Source organism: Perissodus microlepis, chromosome 10, assembly GCF_051167445.1.
Source record: "Perissodus microlepis isolate ML-2025 ecotype Zambia chromosome 10, ASM5116744v1, whole genome shotgun sequence".
NCBI lineage: Eukaryota > Metazoa > Chordata > Actinopteri > Cichliformes > Cichlidae > Perissodus > Perissodus microlepis.
Window position 1 is genome coordinate 17108971 of NC_140470.1, and position 22737 is coordinate 17131707.

The 22737-nt window shown below is 41.5% G+C and overlaps 4 protein-coding genes across 5 annotated transcripts; 2 read left to right on the forward strand and 2 right to left on the reverse strand.

The window, feature by feature from the left end:
* Positions 1 to 61: 61 nt before the first annotated feature.
* On the reverse strand, positions 62 to 2699 carry exosc8 (exosome component 8). 2 transcript variants are annotated; one of them, XM_084942522.1, is made up of 11 exons: positions 2647 to 2699; positions 2261 to 2297; positions 2103 to 2166; positions 1948 to 2021; positions 1806 to 1851; positions 1607 to 1712; positions 1455 to 1500; positions 1267 to 1363; positions 999 to 1119; positions 780 to 886; positions 62 to 290 (listed from the first exon to the last, which is right to left on the reverse strand). In XM_084942522.1, exons 1-11 carry the CDS (start codon positions 2661 to 2663, stop codon positions 172 to 174), a joined length of 834 nt encoding a protein of 277 aa, XP_084798648.1. In that variant the 5' UTR covers positions 2664 to 2699; the 3' UTR covers positions 62 to 171. The 2 variants fall into 2 exon arrangements, with proteins under 2 accessions (XP_084798648.1, XP_084798649.1); XM_084942523.1 differs by lacking the exons at positions 1948 to 2021; positions 2261 to 2297; positions 2647 to 2699 and having other exon boundaries at positions 1806 to 1902.
* A 513-nt stretch (positions 2700 to 3212) lies between these two features.
* On the forward strand, positions 3213 to 9418 carry alg5 (ALG5 dolichyl-phosphate beta-glucosyltransferase). Its single transcript, XM_084942526.1, has 10 exons — positions 3213 to 3560; positions 4506 to 4674; positions 4871 to 4917; positions 5553 to 5621; positions 5758 to 5850; positions 5963 to 6076; positions 6188 to 6247; positions 6342 to 6493; positions 8366 to 8451; positions 8761 to 9418. The coding sequence occupies exons 1-10, from the start codon at positions 3498 to 3500 to the stop codon at positions 8874 to 8876; spliced, it is 969 nt and encodes a 322-aa protein (XP_084798652.1). The 5' UTR covers positions 3213 to 3497; the 3' UTR covers positions 8877 to 9418.
* A 3161-nt stretch (positions 9419 to 12579) lies between these two features.
* Positions 12580 to 19214, forward strand: smad9 (SMAD family member 9). Its single transcript, XM_084942528.1, has 8 exons — positions 12580 to 12709; positions 14479 to 15033; positions 15652 to 15867; positions 16033 to 16284; positions 16383 to 16493; positions 17075 to 17296; positions 17976 to 18232; positions 18606 to 19214. The coding sequence occupies exons 2-8, from the start codon at positions 14838 to 14840 to the stop codon at positions 18747 to 18749; spliced, it is 1398 nt and encodes a 465-aa protein (XP_084798654.1). The 5' UTR covers positions 12580 to 12709; positions 14479 to 14837; the 3' UTR covers positions 18750 to 19214.
* On the reverse strand, positions 19212 to 22376 carry rfxap (regulatory factor X-associated protein). Its single transcript, XM_084942529.1, has 3 exons — positions 21690 to 22376; positions 21460 to 21570; positions 19212 to 20027 (listed from the first exon to the last, which is right to left on the reverse strand). Exons 1-3 carry the CDS (start codon positions 22113 to 22115, stop codon positions 19923 to 19925), a joined length of 642 nt encoding a protein of 213 aa, XP_084798655.1. The 5' UTR covers positions 22116 to 22376; the 3' UTR covers positions 19212 to 19922.
* Between the last annotated feature and the right edge of the window lie 361 nt (positions 22377 to 22737).

Below are 22737 nucleotides of genomic sequence, written 5' to 3' on the forward strand. Positions count from 1 at the left end.
GACATCAACTGAGTGTGTGTGTGAGACATTTCCGGACACTGAGAAATAATTTTTTAAAGCGGTCTTTGTCAGCAGTTTTATTGTTATTAAAAAAAAAAAGAATATATATTGACAGTGAAAAATACAGCTTTTAGATAAAAAAAAAAAAAAAAAAGCATCGTCCGAGTGTCATTATTGTGCCTTCTTCACACTGTGGGCAACTTTGTCAATGAGTTTCTGGATCTCTCTCTGTCGTGTTGTTGCTCGGCTGATACACTCCTGCAGCCTCTCTCCTGACAGTGATGTCCCACCTGAGCAACAAGTAGCAATGTATAGAACAGTATTTCCCAGTTAAGTTAAAAATGTCTTTTTGGCATTTTTGAGTTGTTTTTTTTGTTTTTTTTTTTAATTTCTGTTGACTGAACGTGAGTGTTCATTTTGAAGCCGTCAGTTTATGTTGGTGTTACTATTACACATGCATTGATTCATACAACAGGGGTATTTTGAGGACATTTTTTTTTGTGTTAATACTAAATCAGGTAAAGGAGCAGCTCCATAGCGTAGTGGTTAACACATTTGCTTGGCAAGCAAACGAAGGATCGCTGATTCTACCCCAACTAGAAACATAAATCCCCTTTGGCGTCGTGCCAGGAAGGACATTGGCATTAAATCTGGCAAATCAGCTACACGCTTTGGCTCTTGCAGTAAGGGATAAGCCCAAAATATCTTCAACCCAATTAGGTTCATGCTACATACCATGCAGTCTCAGAAAGGCAAATCCCTTCGAACGTATTTCTCACCTGGTTTGTGCACAGAGCAGAGCCGGTCATCCTCATCAGTCACCACCGTCAGGTTTGCTGTTGACAGAGTCTCCTCCTCAGCTGTGGGGTCCGCAATCAGTATGGAACTGCAGCAAGATTAGGCCAGGATTAGAAAAAGAAGCACATGTCACTTAAAAATAGAGATTATAAATTTGTTTTTTGGGTTGTTCTTTTTTTATAATGGCTAGACAAACTTACTCATCAAAGATGCAAAAAGAAGCGCTGACTAGATGTTTGTGAATCTGAAGCTCACGTCTCTTTTCTAAATTCACCTCTGGTGCAGAGGTCTCCTTGTTGATGGTGACTTCTGGGAGCCGTGCTGTGAGGAGCCAGGATACTGTTAAGTTCGTGTACTGCTTAAAGAAAAACTACTGATTTGTTTCAACTACTGATTATTACCAGTTACAACACATGGACTGAGTTTTGTTTGTTTTTTAAATTTACATTACAGTAGAAATTTACATACTGTTCTTTAGAGCAGCCAGCAGTGCGATAACACAAGCATCCAATATGTTCCCATCATAGTCGAGACACATGAGGTCACAGTACAGCACCCAGCAGAGCTGCAACAAGAGTCCGCAGTTTTAGTACCCATGGCTGGATAATTAAAGGTCAAATTGTGTGTCAGTGTAGCCCCGCGACTCTTGGGTTTACCTTTCCTCTGTCGATGCACAGATCCTCTGTTTTTATCACTTCAGAGCTGCAAAAATCCACATAAAAACTCAGTTAAACCAGCACCAGGCTTAAAAACTGTCACTCATTAAAAATAAAAAATAAAAAAGCTAACATATATTGAAGTCAGACACCTTTCAATGACATCAGCGATAAACTGGCTGGCAGCCTGGGCCTGCTCTCCCGGTGGTCCCGGACGAAAGCGAGAGGAACACAGGGGTGGCAGGTCCACGTTGGGCACTGACAGAGATGATATCAATGTTTTAATGATGTGATATCAGATAATTAACAAAGAAAGAATGGGAGAAAACGAAGACTTCTTACTACACCTACCAATGTAGCCTTTACCAGGTGCCTCCACTGTAGGGTTTGTTAGCTCCTGCAGGAGGAGGAGATATAGGTGAGTACTCATCAACCTGGTCCACACTCACTAAATAAAACAACAACAACAAAAAGGAAAAGCAAATGTGTTTACCGCTTTAATTCCACATATGATTGTGGTGTTTCCAAGCTTCACCAGGGCTGAGCCATTTGCTGTGGAAATTGACCCTAAACATGGAAATAAAATTAAAAATCCTATGTAGGTTACAGAAACTTCTCTCTCGCACACACACTGTGGGGAAGTCTCACCTATGTTCAGTGTTGTGGTTCTGAATTCGGTCAGCTCTCGTCCATCAGGCCGACAGTTTTCTTTCTGAAGAGAAACGAGAAACAAATAACAGTTCATATCTATCCAGAGAGCAACACTTGTCTGTCAAGTGTTGGATAAACTTGTTTTCAACACTGACCAGAAAGCTCCGGTGGTACTCCAGAGGCTCAGCAGTCCTGCAAGTTAAAAGGGAACGCGGTAAAGAAAGCCACAGCACAGACACATCAGAAGCTCCGTCAGAAACAGCACAGCGAAGAGAGTGACCGAGTACTCATGCTATACACGTCAATGACAAATATCTGAGCCAGTCATAAACTACAGCTGTGACACAAGAATGAATAAAGTGCGCTGTTTGTCACATGCATGATGTCCGGTATTTTCGTTTTATTTTGTGTAATAAATAATGTAATTTATTATAACACCAAATATGCATTTACTCCGCTGGTAAGTACAGGAAAAAATAAACAGAGCAAACTAAAAGTGATATTTTCCCTAACATAGAACGGAGAGCTTGTATATTCTTACTTGAAGCCAGCCGCCATGATGTTTTGATTAACCACGTGGGTTCGCGCTATGACCTACGGTAGCCGGGTAGGAAACAGCGCATAACCAAAGTTTAACCAAACGCGTTTCTAACCAAATCATAACCTTATACTGTCCATAGTCGTCTCTGATCAAATCTATCTGCAAGTAAATAAACTCCAGCCATTTATTGAGTTGCTTTTTTATATTTTTGTTGAACTTGTAGGAAATCTTCAGGAAACATTTCCGATAGGTTTTACAAAATCATTTTTGTCCAAAATATGACATTTGGGGAATTGGGGGACTGTTTGCTGGGATGCAGGTTGTTGTTTTCCATAAATGTTACAACAAAATGTTGCGGACTAGAAGAAAAGTCTTTATTGCTTTGACAAATGCTCATATTCTTCCTAGCATTATACCTCCCTTTTCTCTTTATGTACCGTACATGTTAAAGACAGTCCTTGCCACCATTTCCACCCCTGTCCGCTATGAGGCAGTGTGCCCCAGCGCCGAGCGGTACTGTGCCGCTCGTTGTTCTCCTGCTCCAATATGATGATGTGGGAGAAAAACAGTCACTACTTCCGTATCGTCGTTGTGTTCAGTTGTGATTGGAAGTGGAGTTAGGTGAAGTGTCCTCACAGCAATGGAAACATAAGGACTCATATTTAACATTTTAACCTTCTGAATAATATCGTAAGACCGTAATTTGGTACATATATTTGGACACACCAGGAAGTTAGAGCACAGGCTGTGTGTCAAAAAGCAAAAGAAAGGAGAAAGCCAACTAGCTTCTGAGCTAGCCCCTGCAGGTGGTCTGTCTGTCAGTGGGTGTAGGGTAGGTAACCTGATGGAAAATGGATTTACTCTGGGAAATAGTTCAAGCCCTCGTCGCACTGGCAGCTGTAGTTTTCGTCGTGGTGAGTAATCAGTGCTTTGGATGAGAGATGCTGTAGCTAAGTTGTTTTGGGAGAAGTTGCCCAAATACAGTTACAGTGATAGCGTGGGTATCTTTCCTTTTGTACTTTTTCCAAGTTATCCTTGAGCATTGTGTTTGACTCGGGCCACTTGTAGACTTTTACAGGCCTGTTCATGTACCTCAGTTTTATGATACTTCCTCTTCATTCTGTTCTAAAGCAACAGAGGGGTCAAGTGTCATGCAGAAAAAATATCTGAGCATGAAACGGACATTTAATTCAGAAAAACTAGACATTGGCTGATACCGGATCTTTTGGTTATAAATAAATCATGTATTGATTGGTATTTATTCAGAGCTTTAGTCCTATTGACTATAGAAAGCATATATAAAACCACCAATTGCTTCTCTAGCACAGAGAAGCAAGCTGATGATGACAGACACAGTTGATCTCTTTCCTCCTTGGCATTGTGTTACTCCACCCCTGGGATGGGGTAACACAGACCAGAAAACGTCCTTCTTTTTTTTTTTTATAGAGGTGCTCAAACTTGCTAATCATTAGTTAATAGCAGGCACCTGACTGCTAATTACTCTCTGCATTCCTATGTCATATTTTGTAGTTCATCTGAGGTTGTATTTACTCAATTTTAAGATCTACTAAGGACGAGATTATTTTTTATTATATCCTAAAATGTAAAACTTTAGAAACTAGGTCTATATCTAAAAGCATGCGAGCAAATATGTACCATATGTTATCATGAGTCTAGAAAGTCTTATAAGGTCTTCTCTCTAAAACGAACATGGAAGCGAAGCGTAGGTTTTCAGTCTTGGATCTAAACAAACCACAAGACTTATGAAACAATGTGCTTTGGAGATGTTTGGCCAAAATGCAAAACAAGAAAGATTCAATTGTAAATCAAATGCAATTCTCATATTTCTCACTTTTCAGTTGCTCGTAATAGCACACTTAACCGCAGGGATGGTGGACCTGACACGCCATGAGAAGGAGAAATACTTTCTCACCGCCACCGGAGAGAAGCGGCTCTTCCCCAGTCTGCATGATCCCCATTCCAGGGAGCTCTCTGTGGTGGTCCCGGCCTACAACGAGGAGCTCCGATGTGAGTAAAGTCTGCTTTTCTGCTCAGTCAGTCATTATGAATGCCCACATTAGACACACACTGTAAATAGTCACAGTTTTCACTTAGGCGTTAGTAGTGGAATCCATCTAGGTTGGTGCAGTCAGACGTCATGTCACTGTGCACCTGCAGTAGGTTGTACTTGCTATTATATGTGTGTTACTGTGTGTCCCTTCAGTACCAGTGATGATGGATGAAGCTATGGAGTACTTGGAAAACAGGCAGGTAAGTGCAGGGCCTGAATTAAAGCTTAATTATATTTACAGTAAAAAGCAGCACATTTAAAAGCATATACAACGACATGTATCACCAGATATCCAATTACCACATTTAACAGTAACTGTAATTACATTTGGGATATTTATTTATAATCAAAATCTGACACACAAAAAGCAAACAAAAAAAAGACTGTTATCAGGACTGTGTTTTTATTAAGAACATTTATTAATAAATAAATGTAGATACTTTAAGGCTAAACTATGTATAAACAGATGGCTTAAAAATTTTAATGACAGGAAAGCCCTTAAATTAGTTGTATCTTATCAGAGATACAATTCAAGTTTGTTTTTTGTTTTGTTTTTTTATATTTTGTTTACATTTTTTGGTCACTGGTTCCTTTTTTTCCGCAACCTTGTGTATATAGGTTTCTTGAATAACTGATGTTAGTGCCTTTTTGTCTGCACTGATGATGGATAACGTTCATTATTTAAAAAAAAAACAAAAAAAAAAAACATATATTGCTGGATATGTTATTCTCAGACTTACCAGTAGGTGGCAACAATGGTCTGGGTAAAGTGGCTGTTGTGAAACAAGTCTCTCCTGTTTTTGTTTTTTTTGTCTGTTTTTGTTTCTGACTGCAGAAACAAAACCCCTCTTTTACCTATGAGGTCATCGTGGTGGATGATGGCAGCAAAGACAAAACCACAGAGGTAATAATTTTAAATCTTTTTTGGGGCAAATGTAACCAGGCCTTCTATTTTAGCACAACTCCGTTTTGCTCAGCTAAACATTTTCAGCCAGTATAGATCAGTTTCATGAGTGGACACTGTTGTGTTGTCCTGGCAGGTTGCTTTGCGGTACACTACGAAGTACAGTGCTGATAAAGTGCGCGTCCTGACGCTGGTGAAGAACAGAGGGAAAGGAGGAGCTGTGCGGATGGTGAGATTGTAGATGTGAGATTACAGTGTGTGTCCAAATGGGAACCCTGAAGCAGCAGTTTGGAGCTGACTTTGGGTTTTTTGTTTTGTTTTTATCTCTTTTTCTTTTAAAGGGAACTCTGAGCTCCAGAGGGAAAGTCATTCTGATGGCAGATGCTGATGGAGCCACAAAGTTTTCTGACATTGAGAAAGTGGAGGCTGGACTCAATGACCTTAACCCCAAACCGGTGTGATGGTGTTCTGTTTTAAATTCAGTCTCACTTATTCGATATATAAGTGTGTAAAAGTGGTTAAAATGTGGCCAAGCCTAACGCCTCATGTGCTGCTCTCACATCTAGGAGAACATGGCAATTTCATGTGGATCCAGAGCTCACCTAGAGAAAGACTCTGTAGCTCAGGTAACAGGGTTTTATTTTATTCTGCTTAAAAAAAATAATGTGTTCGAAAACAAATTTCAGAGCAGTAAATAACCACACTTTGGTGTCTTTGCAGCGGTCTTTGTTTCGGACGTTCCTTATGTATGGCTTCCACTTCCTGGTGTGGTTCTTTTGCGTGAAGGGGATCAAGGACACTCAGTGTGGCTTCAAGCTTTTCACACGTGAGGCTGCACTCAAGACCTTCTCCTCTCTCCATGTAGAGCGATGGTAAGGAATCAGCCTCCACTGTTGGCACATGATGATGTCTTAGCTTAAAGTATTAGCTCTAATGTGCATTCACCTCGACTATATTAAAAGCAGAAATTTGCAAATCTTAACCAATTTGTCATATGTTTAGCAAAGGGATTCCTGGCCATTACACACTGAGCGCATTGTGAAAAAGTCAAATTAAATTTTGAGGCCACATCTGAGAAGGCAGAGAAATAATTTCAGAGAGCCGATTGACCCAAAACTGTGTTAAGAACTGCTCAATGCATCCCTAAACCCTGGAAGGATAGTATAAGTGGTGAGCCATCCTCTTTGTGGTTGAAGGGTGAAGAAGGCTTGGGATCACTTTAATTTTTCATGAAATCATACTATAAAAAGGCGTATTATAAAGCCATTTTATGAAAGCAGTGAAGTCAGGGCTATGTTTAATTGTGAAAGTAAGAATGTTTCTGCAAAGTGCACAATGAACACTGCAAAAAGGGACTCAAGGGGCTGGAACTAAACAGCTGCATAGCCTTAAGAAAACCACTTATGAGTGAGGCTAATCTGAGAAAATGGCTTTAATTTGCTATGGAGCATAAAGATTGGACTCTGGAGCAATGGAAAAAGGTCATGTGGTCATGTGGATGAGTCCAGATTTACTCTGTTCCAGAGTGATGACTACATCAGGTTGAAAGGAGAGGCAGATGAAGTGATGCCTACCGTACAAGATTATTGTTATGTCTGCAATTGCTTCAGTTGGATCGGGTCTAAACCCAGAAAGTTACATCAACACACAGTATTCCAAGATGACAGTGCCGGGATTCATGAGTCAAAGAGTGGTTGAGGGAGCAGGATTGGCCACCTCAGAGTCCAGACCTTAACCTTGCTGAGATTCTTTGGAATGTGCTGGAGAAGACTTTACACAGAGCTTTGACGTTCACATGAGCAGTACAAGGTCTCGGTGGAGCTGTGGACATTATATGTGCAAAATCCATGCCTCAAGGAATTACAGTTGGTGTACTCTTAGTGTCATCTCAACCCCAGATGAACTGTAGGATGGCAAATCTATGTCATGAGGAATTTTCAGGGCTGAAACCCACATTTATGTCATGTTACAAATTGCAACCAGATAAACTTTACACACGCTTAAAGTGAATTAGGACTTTAGCAGTCTGAGTCCACAATTCTCAGGCATAAAAGGGTGTGGCGCCGCTGACTCGGGGACATGGATGAGCTGCTGCCCCAAGTGAAGGAGTTTAAGTATCCTGTGTTTTTTGTTCACGGGTGGGGGAAGAGTGGATTGGGATATTCACAGATGGATCTGCAGTGGTGAAGAGAGCGCTGAGTGTGAAAGTGAAATTGTTGATTTACTGGTCAATCCACGTTTCTACCCTCACCCAGACCCATGAGCTGTGGGTAGAGACCAAAAAGAAGGAGAGTGCAGATACAAGTGAAAGAAATGAGCTTGCAGCAAAGGGTGGCAGGGCTCTCCACTAGAAATTTAAAATAGATTCTGAATATATCTGCTTCTCCTTCAAATCAAAAACAGACAGTTAAGGTGGTTCAGACATCTGGCTAAGATCCCTCCTGAGTGGCCGTTAGGTGAGCAGCAAACTGTCCACGATACAAAGTAACAGAAACAAACACTAGTCACAAGGATGTTTCATCTGTTTTCTGATAATTAACTAGTGAAAACTCCAAGAAGTGAATTTTTGGTGAAATTTAAACAGTCTTCTGTGTCCAAATCAGTTGTGAGCATCACACTAATTAATACTAAATAACTAAGAAGTCCTGAGGATTTATACCTAGCACAGGTGATGGAGTCACAGTGAAGTTTTAGGTTTTAACCTGCAGTAAAACAGGAACTTTAAAACCACTTTCTTCTCACAGGGCTTTTGATGTGGAGCTCCTGTATATTGCCCAGTGTTTTAAAATCCCCATAGCTGAGGTGGCAGTCAACTGGACTGAAATAGAAGGTACGACTTTTTTTTTTCTCTATGAAATATGTCTCTTCCCACCATGCCACCTATCTGCAGGGCTATAAATATCTCTGTAGGGTGTGTTTGGAAGTCTGTTTGTGGTTGATTGCATTTATTTTTAGACCTTTTGTAATAATTGAAAATTGTAGGCATTTGTAGAAGTTGATCTTTGTGTGTGAGCATCATATAAGCCGGCCTAGCACCGCTGCAATAAAGTATTTCTTTTTATTGCACAGGCATATTTCCAGTATTTGTCTTATGAAAGCACGACTTGAAGCTGAAGCGCCTCTGGGTTTGTTCTAACAGGGTCCAAGCTGGTACCATTTTGGAGCTGGCTGCAGATGGGACGAGACCTGGTTTTCATTCGCCTGCGCTACATCACCGGAGCCTGGAAACTGCAGTCGTCGCATAAGACTGATTAGCCAATCAGACGAGCCCTTGTATCATAGAGACGGCCTATGATACGGCCACCGAGCCTTTGGGTGGTTTGGGGGGGGAAGCGTTACAGCTGTGTCCATCATTCACTGTAATCAGAAGCAAGGCACGGTGTATCAATACTTCTCCTTCCCAGGCATCACTGGATGTGAAGTAATGACACAGTTTTGGTTTCCTCATGATCCTGCCTTTATTTTTATTTGATTACTGTTTGTTATGGCTTATGTTAAAAAAAAAAATTTCTGTTGCCATGGGTTACAGAACATCTCTGTGGCTCGTCCTTGAACTAAGTTACATCATGTTGTGCCCAGTCAGCCGCGAGAAGGACTTTTAGTGGTGTTATGTGGAGGACTAATTTTATTTTGTAGGGTTGATGGGCTTAATGACATGAACAAGAATAATAAAAAAGTCAGTGATTTATGACTCGATAATTGTTAGTAACTAAAGCTGCAACAATAGGTTGAGCTACAGAAATGTAACTGACAACTGTTGTTAATTCAAAAAAATATGAGCATTTGATTGATTTTGAGTTGTCAGAATTTGCTGATTTTCTTTGTTTCTTGTTTTTTGTTTTGTTTTTCCCCCAATTTGCACTGCTGTCAAATAGAATCAATGAATGATGGTATGAAAACAACAACATGCTTCACAGTGGGTGAATGGGAGGAAAAACATCCATTTATCCAATCCTTTAACTGCTTTTCTCACCTTAGTTGCAGTTGGGCTGAAGCCTATTCCAGCTGATACCGAGTGACAGGCAGGATTTATCTTGAGCAGAAAGAGAAAAAAATTGATAGAAATGTGCAGTAAACAAACTCGTTTTACACGGTCGGCCACATACAGCCCACTTTGATCTTTGGCCGTAGCAACGAAACTGCCCTTTCTGTCAGTGTAAAGATGTTTAACTACACAGTTAATCCCATTTAGTATAAAAAGAAGTCCAATTGCAATGGTCCAGCTCTTTATCAGCAGGAAATGCTATGAAACCTATGAATTCAAATCCAAAATCAATGCCCTCCTTCACATTTTATATTTTCCAAATTCGAGCAGTGGCCCAAATTGAGTTCTTTGCCAGACCGATTCTGGCCCCCAGGCCTCGTGTTTGACACCTCTGATGTAGAGATTAAAGAACCATCAGTGATGACATGGTTTCATACAATACAGAGAAACTTAAACTACTCTGCTGTGTTTGTAACAATGCTTACTGCAGCTACAGCGTTTGGTAAAGACATGACATCTCTTTGTTAATACTGAAGCTAAAGGAGTTTCTTGTAGTAGGGCCGAGGATCTTTAATGGGTCTTAAAACTTGACTAATTGTGACTGATGTTCCCAAACATGCAGTGAGGCACCTTTCAGGCTTCTTACAGAGAGTACCAGGGTCAGGAAAGTACCTTTGAAATATTATTACTAGATGTCTGCAGGCTCTAACTCCACTAAACGTTTAATTTGGTATAAATCATGTTTAACTGATTAAGTTATCTGGGGTCAGCTCTAGGAAATGTTCAGCACAGTAGGCAGTGTGATCTGGCCTTTCCTCAACATGAAAGAAAGTAGGAAACCCTGGACTGCGGTATTTATCTCAATAGTCATCCTTTTGTTTGTCTCCCAGGCCTAGTGTGGACATCTTGGAAGGAGTCCAGCAAGCGTTTTTGTGGTCTGAGTAAATGAACTTTAATAGTGCTGTTTTCTTATGCAAGCCTGAGGTCTGGGCTTCGCGCTCATGCGGATGTCTCTGAGGGCCTCCCGGAGCCCCAGGGAGCGCATCCTGTTTGTGCCCCGCTCGTCTGGCTGTGTCTGCCCTACAACACAAGACACAGAAGTGGGGAATCGCAAGCTGCACATTTCTAGTTTCCTGCCTCCAGATTTGGCATTGCAGAAAATTAGGGTGCCATATTTAAATTTTTACAAAAGCATTCGATTGGCACCAATTAGCTCCATGATATGAAATGAAATTTAATTTCAAGAAACCAAATGTAATGCTCCTCAAAATAGGCCCTGTGTTTCTAATGGGCGATTAAAACCCTTCCAGGCTGTTGTGCTCGCATCTAAAACGGTGATCAAACAGGTTGCACAGTCCACTGCTCTCGGTCCTGCTCTGAAACCTTCCCGCGGCTTCTTTGGCGGTCCCGAACCAAACCTTGGACTCTTGGTCCCCCACCTTTTTAGGCGCACACCGGCCGATTGATTTAGTGGTGTGTCCTGATGGTTTACCTGGTGGTTAAGATGAAAAAAAAGAAATGTTTTTTTATGAGATATTCAAAGTAGTTTCACTTCGCGTTGGGAGTGTTGTTACATCCCGCAGCAGTTGCTGTAAACTCTGAAAATGTCAAACTTGTAGACTCACTGTCGCCAGCCGGGCTTGCGTCATTAACTGGACCAGTCACGGCACTCCCAATAAAGGATCGTATCCATCCGCAATGAGAAAGACCTCAGCGCTCCCAACAATGGATAACAAAACAAACTTGGATTTTTAAGACGAAGAAAAACTATATATATAAATAAAGACGATTTCACCGCATGTGTGGAGTCATGCATGAAGACTGAGTACTAAACCGGAAGATGTTTTACTTGATCTTTTCTTGTTTAAGCCTACAGGTGCAGCATGTGCGTGCACGTGCGCGCGGCCACAGGAAAGTAACAGTGTGAGGTGGTTGGATATGATAGCCCGAGCTGGACTTTATATATAACTTAAAAGTTAATATACAGAAGCAGATTTAGTCTTATACTCGGTACATTGCACCTATAGCCTGGCCTGCGCCCAACAGGTGCTCGTTGCTGTAAAGGAAGAAGATGACAGCAAACAGACCCTCACAGGCAGAGAGATGGGTGTAACAAAAACTCGCTGATAAACACTTTAAATACAATAATTATTAGAGTTTTATCAGGTAAAATCAGTGAAATCTTCTGCAATACTAGAACAGGTGTGATTTGGGGATTTTTATTTCTCTATTTTTCTTTTCCTTTATATCATCATTAGGTGATTGGGAGCTCAGGTGCTCGCGGCAGCGCTCGTGCGTGCTGCCGCGAGCGCTGAATCTGAAATCCCTGAAATCCTGAGAAAGTTCCAGGAGAGGGTGGGGGGAGGCGGAGGGATCTAGCATGCAGGCGCTGCGGTTCCAGCCAGGCTGACGCCGCCGAGGCTGTGTGGCGCTCGGCTGGGGCTGCTGGAGGAGTGGAGCCTCCAAGCTTCACAAACCTGCGTCAAAGCGACCGCAACGAACAACGCCGGAAATAACTAAGACTGAGCCTTCATAATAAACGCGGAAGTTCACACTATGTGCGATGTCCTCTACAAGATTATAAAAGCAAACAAAAACAAAACATTTTTTTTATGTTTTTTATTTATTTTCATGTAGACTTACTTTACAACCTCCTTTCTAACACTTACCTGTAGAAATTACTGATAATAATTTCACTTAGAAGATGTTATTTTATTAAAGTTAATGATTTGTAATGCCAAGTGTTTGTTTTTTTTCACTCACCTTTTCCACTTTCTTGGTGCTTACCGCACCATTTAATCATTAGTTATTAATTATGTCTGTCTCTCTTCCACAGCGGACAAAAGTAGTTTTGTACTTCACTTTTAAAAGTAGAATTTTCAAATATTGATTGAAGAGTTGGCGATGCTTTTATTTAGAAATCACCAGCAGGGCGCAAAGTGTTATTGAGGCCAACTTGACCCTTCTACACATGCTCACAGACTCAATCACACACACATACAAACAGGCACACACCTTCGCAGCCAGTGTGCTGGCCTGACTTACTACAAACAGGAAAGCCTCGCACACTCACACGGCTGTCTGCACTGCACTTGTTACGGAGGTGAGAAATTAAACCAACTGGCTCGTTTTTCCTTTAAATATTTTAAATGTATATTTGTTTTTTTTTATGTCACGCGAATTTGAATTCCTGTTAAGAGAGAAATAGTATCAAAATTAAATGTTACCCTCTTGCACTGTCGGCAAACTTTAAGGGGGGTTTCATTTGTTCTACATGCTGAGTTCAGTATAAAGTTGCAAAGCTGAGCTGAATTAAGTATTCAAGATGTATTTAAAAATAATAACTGCAGTTTTCTTTGCTCCTACACGTGTTTGATTTGCTGGAGGTTTTTCTCTGTAGTAGCATGCCTTCATCACACAAGAATGAGCCGAGCGACTTCAATGTCATTGCTCCTAATCGCATATTTGCAGTGAAGGTGTGGAGGTTAGGTCCGAGCCTGGATTTTGTAGCTGCAGAATGACTCGCAGTTGAGTTGTAGTAAAAAGGAAGCTGGCGTGTTTACTTTTTTGGGAAGGGGTGTCCTGGTGATAAAGCATTAGGTAATTAGCCTATCTGAGCCTGCAGACTGAGTGACGCCAGGCTTCATAAAAGCAGCAGCAGCGGTGGACTGATGCCGCATTGAGCCCTGTGCGCTTTTTGCTGTCATTGTAAACCCCAGCTGTCTGTGTGTCTGTCTGCGGGAAACCGGCGCTGGCCATGAGCACATGAGGGCAAAAAAAAGTGAACATACAGATCCGCATAACTCATCACCTGTGTTTAGTTTGACACAAAAAAAACAAACAAAAAAAAAAACAGATATTCGGAAGAAAGTCTAAAGTGGTTCTGTTTCTTTTACAGGAAAGGGGGGAAAGCTGAGCTTCCAGTACACTTTTATAAACGCTGTCTGCCAAAAGATTCATATTTTTTCCCCCTTTCGGCATCGGATGCGCACAAACATGTGGAAAAGCGTTCTGGCATGCAAGGATGATTTGCAAAGAGCTGATAGTACAAGATGTAAAACTATGCGTTTTACACAAAAGGTTGGGCATGATGCTACAGAAAGACTCACAAACAGGAGACTAATAAAATTACGTGTTTATTTATTAGGAATATCTGGGAATTTCTGTGAGTAGAAAGATGCTGCCGAACCCACGAACCCTACCTAAATAATAGAACTTTAATCTGATACTTTTTTTGTCTACACCTTATTCTTGGCATTCATATAATAATGTATAATGTTCACTAGATTTAGATGGACAGTGAGAGGCAAACAGAGGGAGAGAGCTCTCTGTCTGTCGCCCTCCCTCTCCCCCTCCTGCCCTGTGATGTGTTCTGGCCAGACAGTATGGCTCCTGGGCGTCAGTGGCATGATCATAGAAACAGAGGCCAGAAAGGACATTCCTCATTGTTGGTGAATCTAGAAATGAGCTTTGCCATCTTGGCCTGCGCTTTCTGCAGCAGTTTTGTGAAGTGTTTCATTTTCTCCATAGAGAATAATAACACTGCTGTTCAGCATGTGGGGAGATCACTTTCATGCGGGTGTGCTTTCTGTAACAGCGCCTTGCTGATACGGCCCTCCTTATCATGGAAATCCACCTTCGATGCCCACTTCATTAAATATGAGTAGTTTTTGGTTATGAGGTGTTTTCTCTGGCTGTTCTCATCACTCTGCACCAGCTTATCACCTTAGTTACTCTGTCTTAATTCTGCTTTTCCAATAAAACCCAAGGTCTTTTTTTTTTTTTTCTTCCTAACCTCCAAACTTTTTTCTTTTCTTTTTTTGTTTTTTGGCTGAATTATCTGTTAATACAATCTCTTGCTTCTCCTGCCAGATGATTGAAACTTGACCTGGATTTCTGGCTGTGTAAAGAATAACCTTCCCTGTTGGAGGCTTCAACTCCAGAGGTGCCGGATCCCAACACAGAGAGGGGATTTAGGGGTTTGCGCTGCACTGGCAGGCGTCCAGCACCTCTACTAGAGCTGCTCGGAAGTAACAGTGGAATACGAAAAAGAAAAAGAAAAAACGGCGCCTGTTTACACAGACTCATCACGCCACGTCTTTCATCCTCACCTCTTCTGTTTCCTCTTCTGGCTGCTTATTATTTGCATCTTCACTCTTATCCACAAGGGAACTTTTATCCCTTCAACAGGACCCATCAGCTCGTCTTGCCACCCATTTATCCATCTCATAATGAACTCCTCTACCTCCATTACATCCTTATTCTCCTTCACCAGCCCGGCAGTGAAGCGCCTGCTCGGCTGGAAACAAGGGGACGAGGAGGAGAAGTGGGCGGAAAAGGCTGTAGACTCTCTAGTGAAGAAACTGAAAAAGAAAAAGGGGGCAATGGAAGAGCTGGAGAGAGCGCTCAGCTGCCCCGGGCAGCCTAGTGAGTATCACAGTGTCCAATATAGAAGTTTAGTCTAGCGGTTCTAATTGTAGAGGTCAAAATAAACATGAAGATTATTTAGACAGGACGACGTTTACAAGATGGGAAAGACAACACAAGCAAGGGGGGGGGGGGATGCTTTTACCTGTGTGGGAATCAAAGGAAATGACTAAGGGTTTTACTTGGGCAGCACTTCATTGATGAGATCACAAGGTATAAATTTTATCAACTATAAATCAGAGTTGATACATAATATATATTATATAATAAATTATTTCCAATCATTTTACATGTGTATAGCACTTTTCAAAAAACAGATTTACAAAGTGCTTCACAGTTCAAATAAAAGCCACATTAGTTGCAACATACACACATACATGCAATGTTGTAATCTGGTTCTTTCTTTCTTTTTTTAACATGGTTAAAAAATATCCATAAGAATTTAAAAATGTAAATTAAATATACAATAAATAAAATGAAACAGAGTTTCTCATAATGCTTTAGTATTTCAGTAAAACGGTCAGTGGTACAAAAACATTTAATGTTAATGTGCACACAGCACATTTAATTTGGTAGAGTTCTGTTTTTAAAAAGAGCTATTTCATGTGAATCCTCCAGGTAAGTGTGTGACCATTCCTCGGTCACTGGACGGGAGGTTGCAGGTGTCCCACAGGAAGGGTCTGCCCCATGTTATCTACTGCAGGGTGTGGCGCTGGCCTGACTTGCAGTCCCACCATGAGCTGAAAGCCCTCGAGTGCTGCGAGTTCGCCTTCGGCTCCAAGCAGAAGGACATCTGCGTGAACCCTTACCACTACAGACGGGTGGAGACGCCAGGTACTTTAAATTTGCTGTAAAAATATGGCCTTTATTGAATTTTAGCCATAGAGAAAGGGCGCCTGATCAAATAGTGTTCCCAAGCCTAAAGCACTTGCCGTAATATGATCTTTTAAAGCTCCCTCTGGCTCTCACCCCCACCCTTTTTTGCCCCCCTCCCCCAAGTGCTGCCACCAGTCCTTGTTCCACGCCACAGCGAGTTCAACCCTCAACACAGTTTACTGGCAAAGTTTAGGAATGCCTCCCTTCACAACGAGCCGCTGATGCCCCAGAACGCCATCTACCCAGACTCCTTCCCTGCCCTTCCCTGCTCCTCCTCCTCCCCTCCATCGTCCCTCGCCCAGTCTCCCAGCTCGCAGAGTTACCCCAACTCCCCCAACAGCTCTGCAGAACCTGGTAGTCCATATCACATCACAGGTAAGAATCACAGTATGCAAGCTAATACCTTCACTTTGAATCTTCACACAACAGTACATAATTTATTCTCTTCTGTCATTCAAAACACGGTTTTCCAGCTGAGACTCCACCACCTCCGTACAGCATGATGGAGACAAATCCCCAAGAGGACGTGAAGCCAAGCAACTCCACAGAGACCCCTAAACTCACATTTTCTGCTCCGCACAGAGGTATCCTTTCACAACACAAAGAGATACAGGTGTTAGGAACAGCAGACTCTATGTGGAAAATAGTGTTGGCCACTGTGACATCACCCACCTGTCCTGCTGTAAAACCTCAAGGTGCATGATTTGAAAGTGGATGTGATGACTGACTGAGAAAGTGAAGTTCAAATAGTATGGTAGCAACTTGTCAATCGCAATGCGCTGGTCTCCTTCTTGACTATAACGAGGAACATCAATTACAAAATGACAATCGTGCTGTATTCCTCAAGACTTAAAACCAGTAATGGAGACCATGAACTCATCAGGAGAGTTTACTGAGCTCACAGTCTAAATAAGCCGAGGAATACCAGCCATCAGAAAGAATATAAGTTTAATAGACTTGGCTTTACTTTTCAGAGCTGGAAGCTGCATCCATCTTTTATATACAGTCTGTGTTAGACTACATAAAATCGATGCAAAACTTGCTTTAGTTTTATCAGGTTGGATTCATATGAATTTGCATTGGGTTTAAAATTTAAAATGGATAAATAGGATAAAATGTTTTATCCCTAACACCCACCTCTCGAGCATTTGTTGTTCCTGTTCAGATTTAAGGCCCGTTTGCTACGAGGAACCCGAGTACTGGTGCTCCATAGCTTACTATGAGCTCAACAACCGGGTGGGGGAGACTTTCCATGCCTCATCACGCAGCGTCCTGGTGGACGGCTTCACAGACCCGTCCAACAACAAGAACCGCTTCTGCCTCGGCCTACTTTCCAACGTCAACCGCAACTCAACCATCGAGCACACGCGTAGGCACATAGGCAAAGGTAGGCTGGATGGCTTTTGGGGGTGTTTCCTTTTTTTTTTTTTTTTTTTTGCATTTGGTGAGAGCAAGAGCTTTTAAAGGAAGGTTGTTTAAAAAGTTAATCTGCTCACTATTGGTTTCATCACTGCCTTTGGTGTGCATGTGCTAGTCTTTGTAAAACATTGTCATGCTTTAAACTCAGCTTGTCATTTTGCAATAAATCCTTTGGGCCAAATAATGTTTGATTTTTTTTTTTTTTTTCCCCCTCATGCTCAGTGTTTACAAAGCCTGCCTTTGTTGGATCGACATCAAGCATTTTAGTGGCTTCCAATAAACTGTGCAGTGTGAGGATGTGTGTGGTTTTAAATGACAGAGATGGGACAAAGGCTTGAGGATAGTTGGTCCCCAGTTCACAAACAGTACCAACACCACTCAGCGTTTCCTTGTTTGCGGACATAAAAGCCTCTGTGGTTTTTCTTCCAAGGGAATATGAGAAAAATCCATCAATATCAGTTAATTTTCAGTGAAGTAATGAAATATTGTGGTTAGCTCATTAATTATGTCTTTCTTGTAGCTTTTTTTATACTCTTTAGATCTGCTATGCTAAATTGTAAATATTGCATTTGCACCACATTTAAAGCACCAAACATTCAGCAACTTTAGTTTTTTTTTTTTTTTTAATCATCTCCCTTTAATTCCAGGTTTGCACCTGTACTACGTGGGCGGCGAAGTGTATGCAGAGTGTCTGAGTGACAGCAGCATCTTTGTCCAGAGTCGCAACTGTAATTTCCAGCACGGCTTCCACACCACCACCGTGTGCAAGATTCCCAGCGGCTGCAGCCTCAAGATCTTTAACAACCAGCTGTTTGCTCAGCTTCTCGCCCAGTCCGTTAACCACGGCTTCGAGGTCGTCTATGAGCTCACCAAGATGTGCACCATCCGCATGAGCTTCGTAAAGGTACTGACTGAGCTTTCTTATGAAAGAGGATGCTGATTATTTGATAGCAATTTTTGCGCCCATTATGGTAATTCTCAGTTTTGTTTGTTTAGATGTATAGAAACGGAGGTCGGTACAGGTTGGAAACCGTGAAATTCACTTCTGTAGTGCATATGAATGCTTTTATTCATGCTCAGTCAAAATCAAATGAGAAGGGTTGGATATACGCTCAGTTTCTCAGGGTAACTTAAAATTCCCATGCTTAGTGCTGCCAGTCATGTCAGATCCTCCCATACACAAGGTGGGATTACTTGTTTTCTTTGCATTAAATATTTTATAGTTAACTGAAGAGCCAATATTACCAGCTGACCAGTTGTTGCATCTTTTCCTTTAGGGCTGGGGAGCTGAATACCACCGTCAAGATGTGACCAGCACCCCCTGCTGGATTGAAGTGCATCTGCATGGGCCGCTGCAGTGGCTGGATAAAGTCCTTACACAGATGGGTTCCCCACACAACCCAATTTCTTCAGTGTCGTAACATGAACACAGACACACACCTTTTGTGTGTGTGTGTGCGCGCGCTCTCATTCCTGACAGGTAGTCACAGATTCTGTACATTTTTCTGTCCTACATTTGACATCTCATGCAAAGTTACAAAGATGCGTTACACCTTTGTCACACGGCTAAAGCAGACGTGAAGATGAATTTTATTTAGCTGAATTTACACTAAGCGTTCCTAATTTCAGTATAACGCAGTTAGCCTCCTCCGTTTCCTCTGGGATGCTTTAACTGCACAGGAAAAGTGGGATATATTTGTAGGTACTTAAACTGTTATACGTCCAAAGTGTTATTGGCGTGGCATGTACTGTATTTGTGTCAACCAATGTTTGACTTCATGTTCTGGTTGCTTTTTACTTGTTACATTAAGTTTTTCTGTGATTCCAGTTTTCCAAGGTTTGAATTTCTGGTGTTTTTTTCCTCATTAAAAAAAAACCAAAACTCATATTGCATCTTTTTTATTGTCATATACTCATCAGGGACAAACACTACAACTTAAACACAGAGGAATCATGCAGTAACAGAGTTTCATTTGTAAAGTATATCCCTCCTCCTTCTCCTCTGTATTCAGTTATCACTTAAGGTTTGTGCAACAGTTCAGGGAGAATAGACAAAGTCTTGTCAAAACCAAGTCGTCAACCTGCAGGACACCACAAGCACCACACAAATGATTGTCACAACAATAGCATTTCAAGTTAAATCTCACACACACACTAAGGATTTATAACTCAATTTTATTTTATTAATACTGCACCAAATCACAACATTTCCTATAAGGCGCAATTCTTCCAGAGAAAACAGTCTGAACTGGAGTTTCAACAACTAAACAAAACAGGACACAATGTTTTTAAAATGAACAAAAAGTGAAAACAAATATTGGCTTAAATTTAGGACAAAATGTACCAAAAACAGCACCAGTCCTGGTTTAAATACATGGTCAGTATGCGATTTGAAGAAATCTTCACTCTTTGGGAGTTGAATCAGTTTAGTCTTCCATTCTCAGCACAACTTCAAAATGTCCTTTTATTCTCTCAGCATGACGGAAGAAATCCATGCTTTCAGTGTACGCTTACGATTCATTTACGCATCAGATGCCAGTGTATTTCTTTAGTGCGCTTTATGCATCACAAAAACTAACGCCCGCCACCCACCGTCAGCAGCTCTGGAACTGCTGCTGTGACTGGCTACGGCTCTGTGTAGCTAGAAGCTGCTGCTGTTGCTGCAGGAAGCTGATCACCTCTGGACTCCTGAGAAGCGACTGGAAGACAAATACATTGGAAAACATAAGATATTTCACTACAAAGCTGCAGTACAAGACAATCAACATTACTCTGCTTTCACTAATAAAATATGTGTCATAACTGTTCTATGAACTGGATGCTTTAATGGTACCACTAGGTGTTTTCCCATGATTCCCGGGAATCTTCGAGTTCTATGAACTTGAACATTGTTGGCTTTTAAAATATTACAGTATTTGGGTTTGCGTGTATGCCTGTTTTTTATGTAAGTTTTCTTTTTTGTTTTTTTAGTCCAGCTGAAAGAAACTTTCCTAATTCTGGGATCATTGGAAGAAAATACATCAGTGTAACCCAAAACCAAAAAACTGTAAAGTAAAAAAAAAAAGGAGATATTAAAGGTTCTCCTTTGAGAAAACAAAAGATGTGAAACTAAGAATAAGGACACTTACACTCACTGGCCACATCATTAGGTGGCCCTGTTCAACTGCATTAAAAAGCAAACGGCAGCTCAACTCGAGCATTAAGGCAGACATGGTGAAAACCTTCTGAAATTCAGGCTAAGCATTAGAGTAGTTGTTGGTGCCAGTCTGGCTGCTCCATTTCAGATTCTGTTGCTCTACTGGGATTTTCCCACACAACCACCTCCAAGGTTTACAGTGAATGGTCCAAAAACAGACAAAATACCCTGTGAGCAACAGTTCTCTGGGTGAAGATGCCTTGTTGATGCCAGAAGTCAGAGTATAATGGCTGGACTGTGTTGAGCTGAAATAAACAACCATTTGCTAGAACCAAACTATTCTGAAAACACAACATGTCAAACCTTGAAGCAGCTGGGCAACAGCAACAGAAGACCACACCAAATGCTGCTGCTGTTAGCTAAGAAAAGGAAACTAAGACTACAGTCAGTATGGCTCATCAAAATTGGACATTCAGGTGGTAGGTTCAGAATCTAGGTAAACAACAGGAAAGCATAGATTCATCAAATTTTCTATCAATGTTTCAGGCTGTTGGCGATGCTATACTGATGAGGACGATATATTCTTGTCACACTTTGTTTCCCTTAGTACCAAATGAACATTGTTTAAATGCCACAGCATACCTGAGTAATACTGCTGACTACGTCCGTTCCTGTATGACCATCTTCTCATCACTGCTTTCAGCAGGACAAAAAGCTATGTCACAAAGCTCAAATTATTTCAAACTGGTTTTCCAAACATGAAAGTGAGTTCCCTGCACTCAAATGACCTCCACAGTCACCAGATCTCAATCCAGTAAACACCTTAGGGATGCGGTGGCACAGGAGTCATATCGTGGATGTGCAGCCAATAAATCTGCAGCTTCATGCAAATATATCACATTTCATGTCCATTTAACCCTTAAAGCCGGGTGCCACAGAATAATATGCTTGTCATTTGTCTGCATGTTCATCATGGAACAATCAACCAGTCTTACCAGTCTTTTCTGGTTGAGGACCTGCTCTATCAGAGAAGGTCTGGCTGGACGGTCCCCCATGGCACCTAGACGCTGTTTGTTCACAGACACAGGACGTTCTTCAGAGTTTTCCTACAGACAGAAAAACGCAATTAAATGTGCAGGTTTTGTTTGTGGCTTGGCTCTAAAGTGTGGAAATCAGACCTCCACATCATGGTAAATGCTTCTAGCACTGAGAGTATTTAACTTACATCAAGTTTCCCACTGGACATGGCCTTATCATTCTTCTTCTTCTTGTACTTGTCTTTGTACATTTTGTTGCGGTGTTTTTTGCACATCCATGGCTTTCTCTGCTTGGCCACCTGCGTTGTTGTCTCCGTGCACCCCTCGTAGGTACACTGTTTGGGGGCGTTGTCGCCCTCGGAGGTCTCTTCGTCGTTGAGCTCCTCCGGGCTAGCTGCGCCGTCTCTGGGATCTGAGGCGTCCAAAACGTCGCTCTCTTCGTCCGGATCGTCCATGTCGTAGGAGGCGTTGTTCTCCGGTTCGTGCGGCGTTATCACATTTCTACTGTCCACAACTCCGCTTTTATTTACATAGTACCTATGTCCGTCTTTAGTAAGCAGAAGAGTGGAGTCTTTGTCCTTACTTGATGATACGGAAGCGTCTTCTTCGCTCATGATAGCGGCAAACAAACAAACGACGCTACAGCGACCTAGCTAGTAGCCCCACGTTGGTTAGCTAAAACGGCTACTCGCTTACATTTACTGGTCCATTTTTCCAGTATTAGACGTTAAATTAATTTCTAAATAAAAGGTCATAAATATTCCAGTATTTCAGAAGCAGATGTCATAGTTTTTACTTCTATTGGTTTAGCCTGTCACCGGTCAGGAAACATGAAAATCTTCTTCTTCTCTGCTTTGGTGTCATGTGTTAAAGCGACACCTAGTGGTCAAAATAACACATGCACGCCAGTTACGGGCAACTACGACCAACTTGTGAGATGTTTACTATAACACTGTTGCCTGCTGAAAGGGCAATGCCCCTACAATCCTACTTATAGATTTACCCTTTCCTAATCATAGTGGATGCTTATGTTCATAATATTCCTGTCACATGGACACATTAGAGTTCTACTATGTGTAAAAATAGACTAAAATAGACACCTTTCTTGAAAAGTCTTGATGGAAGAGGGGTATGCTGGGAAGCATATTACTTGGATGTTCTGGCCTTGCTCCCGCAGTCAGTATGAATTTAAATTCATACTTTCAATACATTCATCTTTAATTTACAATTTATGTT

Bases quoted from the DNA above. Each gene is read 5' to 3' on its own strand.
- alg5 (XM_084942526.1), top strand. From the start codon at position 3,498: ATGGATTTACTCTGGGAAATAGTTCAAGCCCTCGTCGCACTGGCAGCT. The intron at 6,077-6,187 runs GTGTGATGGTGT...TCTCACATCTAG, and splicing joins ATGACCTTAACCCCAAACCG to GAGAACATGGCAATTTCATG. The intron at 6,494-8,365 runs GTAAGGAATCAG...TTCTTCTCACAG, and splicing joins TCTCTCCATGTAGAGCGATG to GGCTTTTGATGTGGAGCTCC.
- smad9 (XM_084942528.1), top strand. From the start codon at position 14,838: ATGAACTCCTCTACCTCCATTACATCCTTATTCTCCTTCACCAGCCCG. The intron at 15,868-16,032 runs GTACTTTAAATT...CCCTCCCCCAAG, and splicing joins CAGACGGGTGGAGACGCCAG to TGCTGCCACCAGTCCTTGTT. The intron at 18,233-18,605 runs GTACTGACTGAG...CTTTTCCTTTAG, and splicing joins TCCGCATGAGCTTCGTAAAG to GGCTGGGGAGCTGAATACCA.
- exosc8 (XM_084942522.1), bottom strand. The intron at 2,022-2,102 runs GTGAGACTTCCC...TTCCATGTTTAG, and splicing joins AACCACAACACTGAACATAG to GGTCAATTTCCACAGCAAAT. The intron at 1,120-1,266 runs GTATGTAAATTT...GGCTCCTCACAG, and splicing joins GCTGGCTGCTCTAAAGAACA to CACGGCTCCCAGAAGTCACC.
- rfxap (XM_084942529.1), bottom strand. From the start codon at position 22,115: ATGAGCGAAGAAGACGCTTCCGTATCATCAAGTAAGGACAAAGACTCC. The intron at 21,571-21,689 runs GTAAGTTAAATA...TTCTGTCTGTAG, and splicing joins TGTCCAGTGGGAAACTTGAT to GAAAACTCTGAAGAACGTCC. The intron at 20,028-21,459 runs GTAAGACTGGTT...TTTGTCTTCCAG, and splicing joins TCCTCAACCAGAAAAGACTG to TCGCTTCTCAGGAGTCCAGA.